Below are 10,196 nucleotides of genomic sequence, written 5' to 3'. Positions count from 1 at the left end.
ACATCAGCACTGAGCTATAGGCTAGGGCTGCCGCTTTCAAGGAGCGGGACACCAACCCGGGCGCTTATAAGAAATCGCACTTCCTGCCAACCAGGAACTCTATACCAGGCGGTGTCAAAGGAAGGCCCTAAAAATTGTCACACTCCAGCCACCCAAGTCATGCTACCGCACGGCAAGCAGTACCGATGCAGCAAGTCTGGAACCAACAGGACACTGAACAGCTTCTACCCCGAAGCCATAAGACTGCTTATGACTTTCATAACAATTAAGACTATTTTGTCATACTGATTGATTAATAATATAAAAATATTTTGGATTGAGTCCATCAAGAACAGTTTGAAATTCACACTCTGCGTCCAGCCGGTGGTAGCATTGCTTCAAGAGGGAGTAATGAAAGTAGTGAGTCACTAAAACACAGTGGATGGCTGCTACTGGTGGGCCTCATTCACACTCWTACACAATATATCACACAATACTCCCACTCAGCTCTACTCATCACACCAGACAGCACCAGGAATGGACAGTGGATGACTGAAATATTTATTATTTCTATACAACTGAAGGTGGTTTCTTCAAAGGCTGACAGAAGAAGGCGACATCAATGCGGAGAACAGAGACAAGGCTGTGTGTCTGTCTGGTGAGGTGTAAACTAACTACACCTGTACAAGAGTTYACCTGATATCAGAGAAACTGGGCTAGTAACTAGAAAACAACAATTCATTTTGCGTAGGCCTAACCAGCTATGCAGATGGGAGCGGGTGGGTTAAATCACAGGGCCCTCGACAGGCCACTGACCATAAACTTTATCAACGGCATTTTACTCCATGTGGGTAGATTCAGCGTACASCCTCCATGTAACAAAAAGCATGGTGCAGAGAGAGAAAGAGAGGGCCACGTTTCAGTACAGGATATGCACATAGAGCCACCCAAGTGTGCTCCACTCACAGTGTATGTCCTATACGCTCTGGGGTGGTGTCCCTTAGGTACAGATCTGGGATCAGCTTACCCTCAACCAATCCTAACCTTAACCATTAGTGGGGAAAATMCTAAACTGACCCAAGATCAGCATCTAGGGGCAACTTCACGCTACTTCGTCCCATACACCCATTTGCCACATGAGCCAGTGTAACTGAATAGTCCTAKCTGTCCTAACATCAATTACATAGTGTAGGTACAGTACAAATAAACCTGTTGGTTATCATCCAAGTGCACCCCACCTTATTCCTATAACCTTCCCACCTGTTCTCATCTGCAAGACCACTGAATATTAAAGCTAGAAAGTAGCATCATGACAAAAATATATTACAGTAAACACATTATCAGGGCATTGGAACAAGGGTCTTTGCTATCCGGTATCCTTGGAACGTCCAACTTCGACGTCACCCCATAGAGCTCGCCAGGTTGTAGTCCTAAAAAACGGAAATAGGCTACCTTAGGTTCGTTCAGCCATAGCCTATGTGGAAAATTAAATGGGGAAAGAATAGGGTTTTGGGATAAAAGCCKAAAATAAGGTCAGGGTTAACACAGGTTTAGGAGATTTTATGTTTTGTTCTATGAGATYATATCAGTCAGTTAACATGACCTTTACAGATGAAGCCTTTATGCGCTTTTTTGATTACATAAATGCTTCAGAATTCACAAAAAGCGACATTAGCTGATGAAGATTATCTCATAGGAGATCTTGTACGTTGTGTTCTAAGCCGGTGTTTACCACAGACTTTATTTTCGGCGTTTATCCAAAAACCCAACAAAATGGCATTAATTTCCCCATAGGCTTTGTCCAACGAACCACGGCAGAGTTAGTGGCTACAAAAAGACAGCATTACTATTTCTCTCTATTCAAGTTTAAATTTAAAATGTTAAGGGTTATGGTTGAGGTTGGGGTTAGGTAAGGGTTATGGTTGGGTTAGGTAAGGGTTAAGGATGGTGTTGTGGTTAGGTAAGGGTTGTGGTTGGGGTTAGGTAAGGGTTAAGGATGTCCTAAGGATTCTGGATAGCATTAACCTTGGAACAAGGAGTGAACAGAAAACAGCTCAGTCCCCCTACTGTAGGCAGAGAGATAAAGGGCAACCAGGCACAAACATTTCCCCCCCTATGATTCACATTGGTTTCATATTCATACAGCCAAAGCTGTCTCTCTTTCAGACAATGATTTGAGGCGTTACCACCATTTGGTAGCAAGGGGGCGTTGGAGGTACAATGACAAAGTCAACTGCAAGTCAAATAATTTGCAGCGAGGCACAACCCCATGGTGATGACGGAGTTCAATGTGTCAACGTCCTGTGCCCCTTTCACCATCCATTCCAAGCTACCTCCGGTTGGCTCTTGGATAAAAAGTCAGATTCAAGGAGGGCTTGATCCATGGGCCCCCTCAGTAAGAGCCATCTTTAGGCACCAGGGAGACTCATCACACCCTTCCCTTGGTGGAGCTGCTTAGCTCAGTTCATGATTCATAGTTCTCATAGTTCAGCCACAAAGTGCATTGGCTGTGGACTCGTCCATCGTCGTTATCCATTCGGGTCAGATCGATCAGGTGGCAGGCAGTTGATTGGCTGAGGATGGAAATGGGGGTCACATGATGCAGCACTTGTTCTTGAAGATGTGTGGGTCTTTGTAGCGCAGTCTCTGTTTGGGGCGGTACTTCTCCAGGTAGGTCAGCTGCTTGCTGTTGATCGCCCCTCTGCGCTTCCTGTAAAAAAATACACATTTATATAAGGAATTGGCAACCTTCTCATTCTGAGAAATCTTCTTATCCAGGTAGGCCACTTGAGTTCAACATCTAAACATAGTGAGCAGGCTATGTTGTTAAAACAGTTGGTGATGGACAGGAGGGTGTGTTCATACATGGGTTAGCTGGCAACATCACAAAAACAATGTGCACACTTCAATGTGGTGGAAGTCCATGAATTGTTGTGATTCTGGATGGTCAGATGGCTGGCAACAATGGCAAGAAACTTCCATGTGGGGAATCATAAGTGGCTAATTTCAGCTAGTTTCATCTTGTTCTTGATACCATGTCTTGTTTTGAGGGGTTTTGACTGATGTCATGTCAATGCTAATATGACCAAATTTAATAGCTAACCAACAACTGTAAGGATGTATGTGAGAGACAAGTGCTCATTGTGCAAATGTATATGTTTTCAATAAATATTGGAGACAAAATATAGTTTATATGTTGTCAACATTCTAAGTCAACCCGTCTGTTTTGCCCCACAGTTGCGCACGCATTGGTTTTMTTGCTWAACAACCAACCCGTCTATACAGTTCAACTGTTCTACCTACATCCAAGTTAGCTAGACTTTAAATATTAAGATTAGCTGSCTACTCACTAGCACGTGGGCTTGCATAGTAGTCACTAGCATAGATTGTTTATGAGACCTGTGTTAATTTTCTATAATACCTGCTAACAGAAGTTTGTCATTATTAGTGGATGTGCATGGTTCTGGTAAAATGTGTAAGAAAATTTGCATTTTCATAGACAGACTTGAAAGCCAGATCAGTGATTATTAATAAACAAAAAGCAGGTTAAACTATTTTGGTAAAATAATTTAATTATTATAGTTGTGGAAGGCTTATACACTAAACAAAAATATAAACGCAACATGTGAAGTGTTGGTCCCATGTTTCATGAGCTGAAATAAAAGATCCCAGAAATTTGTCATATGCACAAAAATCGTATTTCTCTAAAATGTTGTGCAAATTTGATTACATCCCTGTTAGCGAGCATTTCTCCTTTGCCAAGATAATCCATCCACCTGACAGTTGTGGCATATCAAGAAGATGATTAAACAGCATGATCATTACACAGGTGCACCTTGTACTGGGGACAATAAAAGGCCACTCTAAAATGTGCAGTTTTGTCACACAACACAATGCCACAGATGTCTCAAGTTTTGAGGGAGCGTGCAATTGGCATGCTGACTACAGGAATGTCCACCAGAGCTGTTGCCAGAGAATTTAATGTTCATCACCTCATGTTTTAACATGATAATGCACGGCTCCATGTCATAAGGATCTGTTCACAATTCCTGGAAGTTGAAAATGTCCCAGCTCTTCCATGGCCTGCATACTCAGACATGTTTAGCATGCTCTGGATCGACGTGTACGTCAAAGTGTCCCAGTTTCCGGCAATATTCAGCAACTTTGAAGAGGAGTGTGACAACATTCCACAGGCCACTATCAACAGCCTGATCATCTCTATGCGAAGGAGATGTCGTGCTGCATGAGGCAAATGGTGGTCACACCAGATACTGACAGATTTTCTGGTCCACGGCCCTACATTTTTTAAAGTATCTGTGACCAACAGATGCATATCTATATTCCCAGTCATGTGAAATCCATAGATTAGGTCCTAATGAATTTATTTAAATTGACTGATTTCCTTATATGAACTGTAACATCTTTGAAAATGCTGCATGTTGCGTTTATATTTTTGTTGAGTATACAGTTGAAGTCGGAAGTTTACATACACCTTAGCCAAATACATTTAAACTCAGATTCTCTCAATTCCTGACATTTAATTCCAGTAAAAATTCTCTGTCTTAGGTCAGTTAGGATCACCACTTTATTTTAAGAATGTGAAATGTCAGAATAATAGTAGAGAGAATTATTTATTATCACATTCCCAGTGGGTCAGAAGTTTACATGCACTCAATTAGTATTTGGTAGCATTGCCTTTAAATTGTTTAACTTGGGTCAAATGTTTTGGGTACCCTTCCACAAGCTTCCCACAAATATTTGGGTGAATTTTGGCCAATTCCTCCTGACAGAGCTGGTGTAACTGAGTCAGGTTTGTAGGCCTCCTTGCTCGCACACGCTTTTCCAGTTCTGCCCACAAATTGTCTATAGGACTGAGGTCAGGGCTTTGTGATGGCCACTCCAATGCCTTGACTTTGTTGTCCTTAAGCCATTTTGCCACAACTTTGGAAGTATGCTTGGGGTCATTGTCCATTTGGAAGACCCATTTGCGACCAAGCTTTAACTTCCTGACTGATGTCTTGAGATGCTGCTTCAATATATCCACATAATTTTCCTACCTCATGATGCCATCTATTTTGTGAAGTGCACCAGCCCCTCCTGCAGCAAAGCACCCCCGTGCTTCACGGTTGGGATGGGGTTCTTCAGCTTGCAAGCTTCCCCCTTTTTCCTCCAAACATAACGATGGTCATTATGGCCAAACAGTTCTATTTTTGTTTCATCAGACCAGAGGACATTTCTCCAAAAAGTAAGATCCTTGTTCCAATGTGCAGTTGCAAACCGTAGTCTGGCTTTTTTTGAAGGTTTGTAGCAGTGGCTTCTTCCTTGCTGAGAGGCCTTTCAGGTTATGTCGATATAGGACTCGTTTTACTGTGGATATAGATACTTTTGTACCCGTTTCCTCCAGCATCTTCACAAGGTCCTTTGCTGTTGTTCTGGGATTGATTTGCACTTTTCGCACCAAAGTACGTTCATCTCTAGGAGACAGAACACGTCTCCTTCCTGAGMTATGACGGCTGCGTGGTCCCATGGTGTTTATACTTGTGTACTATTGTTTGTACAGATGAACGTGGTACCTTCAAGCATTTGGAAATTGTTCTCAAGGGTGAACCAGACTTGTGGAGGTCTACAATTTTTTTCTGAGGTCTTGGCTAATTTGTCAAGCAAAGAGGCAGGTAGGTAGGCCTTAAAATACATCCACAGGTACACCTACGACTCAAATGATGTCAATTAGCCTATCAGAAGCTTCTAAAGCCATGACATAATTTTCTGGAATTTTCCAAGCTGTTTAAAGGCACAGTCAACTTAGTGTATGAAAACTTATGACCCACTGGAATTGTGATACAGTGAATTATATGTAAAAAAAATCTGTCTTTAAACAATTGTTGGAAAAATTACTTGTGTCATWCACAAAGTAGATATCCTAACCGACTTGCCAAAACTATATATGCACCAATTTGTAAGTCGCTCTGGATAAGAGCGTCTGCTAAATGACTTYAATGTAAATGTATAGTTTGTTAACAAGAAATTTGTGGAGTGGTTGAAAAACAAGTTTTAATGACTCCAACCTACGTGTATGTAAACTTCCGACTTCAACTGTATATAAAAAGAGAGCGAGAGCGAAATTGTTGCATTTTATATTTTTGTTCAGTATATTTAGCCTAGGTATAATTTTATATTATTCCGGACTGTTGGAAAAGTTGTGTATCGACCTTTATTTGTGCAACAAAGCTTAATTTGAGAAAATCAAGTAATTTTTTTATAATTTATTTCACATTTGTTTATCCATTTCACTTGCTTTGGCAATGTAAACATATAAATAAAGCCCCTTGAATTGATATATATCATGAATTGCTCATCAATTTGAAAAAYAAAATCAAGATATGATTTTTAGGCCATTTTGCCCAGCCCTAGATCAAAATACCTAATCTGATTCTGAAGAGGTTGAAATCCTCTCATAATAGGGTCATTTAATCAAACAAATACAGATACATAAGTCACTTAATCATAGTCAAAGAATAGTTTGTCTCAACTCAAGAGCAACAACCCACTGGGCACAGACGTAAATTCAATGTCTATTCCACATTGGTTCAACGCAGTGGTGTGGATTTGAGTCCCATGACATGGACTTAAGACTCGACTTGGTAGAAAATAAAATAACTTTGAGACTTGACTTGGAGCCTCAAGACTCGGGACTCGACTTTGACTTGAGACTGATAATTTGAATCTCTATGGCCAGGTTTTGTAACGTTTTGTCGCTCATTTTGTGGCACAGTCTCTGTGGATTAAGCTACTCCATGCAGCCAGAAAGAGTATCGCACTTGCAAAAAACCTAATTGGCTAGTGAAACGCACACTCGGGACACTGATTGGACAAGTAAACTGTCAATCAACACAGGTCGGGTGAGCTAGCACAGTGAGAAGGTTTTGGGGGGGGAAAACTGAATCTGGTCACTAACATAGGCCTATGGCATTGCACTAAATTCTTGTTTCAAAAACATAATCTGTGCTTCAGAACCAAAAAGTTGCGCATCTTGACTGTTGACCAATGACCAAGCATCAACATTGGCGAGCAAAGGTGGGCTCATATATCTAGATTAGCGACCAGAAAGCGATTGTTTTATTTTCTCTTTGCCAGAACAGTAAGACCTTGTAACTTGCTTGTGACTCGAATAATAGTGACTTAGTCCCACCTCTGGTTCAACGTAATTGAATTGAAATGACGTGGAAACAGCTCTTGATTCAACCAGTGTGTGCCCAGTGGGAAGTTGCATAACATTACTGCAGTAGATGATGATCAAGCAATGGTTTGATAGAACAAAAGAAAAAGAGGAAGAATATAAAGTGAGGGAGGGAGGGAACGAGGGAGGGAGGGAGGGAGGGAGGGAGGGAGGGAGGGAGGAGGGAGGGAGGGAGGGAGGGAGGGAGGGAGGGAAGGGAGGAGGAGAGACGGGGATACTCACTGTCTGATGAACTGGATGGCATCCTCATACTTCATCCCACTCTCGATCAGTGCCAACGCCACCAGCACCGGGGCTCTGCCAAGACGGAACAAGCACAGCAGTCCCAGTCAAACTACTACTAGCTGATTACCTGCACCAACTGATATAAAAAGATCTCTCTTTCTTTGATTACGTTCCAGATGGGACCAAAGGGTCCCTAAGCATAGCCTTGGGAAGTAGGGGGTGCTGAGGGTGGGACATAGAAAGGCTACTCCATGTTTGAAACAATACATATGTGCCTGTAGTTGGCTGTGTGTGTGTGTACACGGTCCCATTCACAACCTCTTCAAACAGCACAATCCTTGCAAGGCACGGACAGAGCCATGTGCTTTAAGCCAGACAATCTTCCACTTCCAGTAACCAGTTTAATCCACAAAAGCTTTAGCTCAACACTGCTTCCTAATAAGGTGAAGGGAAGGGGGCTCGTCCGCTATAAACTCTGAATTTTGGGGTCTTTTTAATGACGAGGGAGGCTAGAGATTTCTAAGTCGCCACAAAAACATGGCAGTTCTCAGCATAACCAGGAGCTGACTAACAGATCAATCTGCGGCCATCAAGATGTTTACTGGTAGACACACAAATCCAAAAGACTTTACCCAAACTGAAGCCTGCAACCCCCTTTTAGTGAGCCTCCCCTCATAAGAAAAGGGTACAAGTGCTGAAAAAGTGTTTCCCCATCTGAAACATATGAAAAAAAAGTTGGTCCAAGAAAACATTGGCACCCTTTCAAAAGCTGAGGCTAGCTCCTTGGGGAGGAAGAGACGTGCGTCAGAGATGGGGTTTCACCGCCCCCAAACCAGACCGCCAGGGGCGGTGGCCCCTCCCCCCCACGTCACTGTGTTTTATGACTTTACCCCCCACTACATTCTGTTGAGACGTTTGTTTCTGGTGTTCAGGTGTGTGTGTCTCCTACAGTATACACTTCAAGCAGCTACACTGTGAGTGTGTATGTGTGTGTGTACATGCGCGCCACACACTCAAAGAAGAAGAATGGCAGCAGCCACACAGTGTGTATGTGTTTATAGAAAGACTGATCAGTATAATACTGTCATATTGTTCAAAAACGTGACCCAGTTGGGCGGTTGTTAGCTACAAGTCACTTTCTCCCTTCACAGCTTCTGAGAGAATGGAGGGAAAGTTAGCCTATCCCTGCTGCAGAAACTGAGGGGTGGATCCAGGGTCATCTCTAGTTATCCTTCGCTGAGAGCTGGGCTGGGGCCTGATATAAACACTCAAAGGAACAGCATGGAACAGCAGATTCAATTATAGGGTATTAGCCCCCGCTCCTCTCCGACTGGGGCCGGGCCTGATCCCAGCAAAAAGGTCATGGAAAGAGCCCAACGTTTGCATGTTATAGCGGGAACCGCAAAAACAAATGCCTCCGAAAGCTTCCTTCCTGTTTCGTCTTCAGACTCCCCCGGTGCCTCTAATAATACTGTGGGATTACTGCCTGACTGCGGCACCAAGGGGACGGTTGGTGTTGACTTTGGCCCAGTGCTAGGCTAGAGGGGGGGGGGGGGGGGGGGGGGGTCTAGGTCTACAGACATGGGTCTAGAAAGAGGGTTCAGTTTGATGTGGTGGACACCTCACGGTTAGCCTGGTCCCAGATCTGTTTGTGATTTCTTGTCCACTCCTTTGGACATGTCACGCCAGCACAAACAGATCTGGGACCAGGCAACCTCACTGTGGCTGTGTAGAGGGAAGCTCTGAGCTAGAAGGATACTCGGTCCCATTATCTGGCTTTCTCAGAAGGCCGCTCTCCTTTCCCTGGAGATGTGTGTGTCCCCAATGGCACTCTATTCCATATACAGTGTACAGGGAATAGAGGGCCATTTAGGTGCCCATCCTATTCTTGAACCGGTAGAGGTGTCAGCAGCAGAGGGTCCTCAGAAGAGGAAGGGGAGGACCCTCCTACTCAGTGATTTTTGTTTTGTTTTTGTGTAACATACTTTTTAGATAAGACTATACTAAATATATTCACATCCCCAAATAACACTCCTCCAAGTCAAGGTAAGCATTCGGTTTTATACATTTATTGCCACTTGGGCACGCCGGTGTAACTGCTAAACTGCTTGTTGTACACTGTACTGCGTGATTGTAGCGGGATTACTAATGTGTTAGATATAGTAACTATGTTGGCTATGAGATTAGCTAATATGGTGACAACGATGTAGGGTGTGTGTAGCGGTTATGGTATGAAGGCTTGGAAAGGTTTTTTCGCCTGGTCACAGACAGCTGTAGTGTTGTGCACAACTGAAGGGAAAAGGTGAGAGGAGGAGAGCGTGTAGATGCGAGAAGGAATTATACAACGAGCAAAGTGATGATGCTGTTGGTATGTGACTGCTATYAAAGTCAACTTGTGTGCAGGTGATCAGGGGTGTATTCATTCTGCCGATTCTAGTGAAAAACGTTTCTTAAATGGAAGCAAACAGAATGAAACAGGGATAAACCTATCTGCATTTCTCCAATAGAAACTCTTTTGCAACTGTTTGGACTAATGATTACAGCCTAGTTCAYCTAGATGCAGGCAAGAGTGTGCAAGGCGATATTGAATGAGTCACCTTGATTTCTCCAATTGGTCTCTCGACCTGTGTGCACCTACGTTGTAAACTTTCATTCGTAGACTAGGTTGTAACAACCTCATGATGGGTATAGGGAACATTTTAGTATAATGTAGTAGCTTAACCTATCGATGTTGCATTGAACTGGGTGAATGGAA

At 43.1% G+C, this 10,196-nt stretch overlaps 1 protein-coding gene across 5 annotated transcripts in view; it reads right to left on the bottom strand.

The window, feature by feature from the left end:
- Positions 1 to 519: 519 nt before the first annotated feature.
- Positions 520 to 10,196, bottom strand: part of LOC111955230 (protein tyrosine phosphatase type IVA 3) — a 60,408-nt gene continuing 50,731 nt past the window's right edge. For all 5 annotated transcript variants that reach the window (XM_070436077.1, XM_023975387.3, XM_023975388.1 and 2 more), the window contains 2 exons: positions 7,439 to 7,513; positions 520 to 2,689 (listed from right to left, as the gene is read on the bottom strand). In XM_070436077.1, the coding sequence (XP_070292178.1) occupies positions 2,572 to 2,689; positions 7,439 to 7,513 (193 nt within the window). In that variant the 3' untranslated portion in view covers positions 520 to 2,571. The remainder of the gene's footprint in view (positions 2,690 to 7,438; positions 7,514 to 10,196) is intronic.

Source organism: Salvelinus sp. IW2-2015, linkage group LG30, assembly GCF_002910315.2.
Source record: "Salvelinus sp. IW2-2015 linkage group LG30, ASM291031v2, whole genome shotgun sequence".
Taxonomy (NCBI): Eukaryota; Metazoa; Chordata; class Actinopteri; order Salmoniformes; family Salmonidae; genus Salvelinus; species Salvelinus sp. IW2-2015.
Note: the sequence above shows the minus strand (reverse complement) of the source record. Positions and strands in the feature narration are given on the sequence as shown.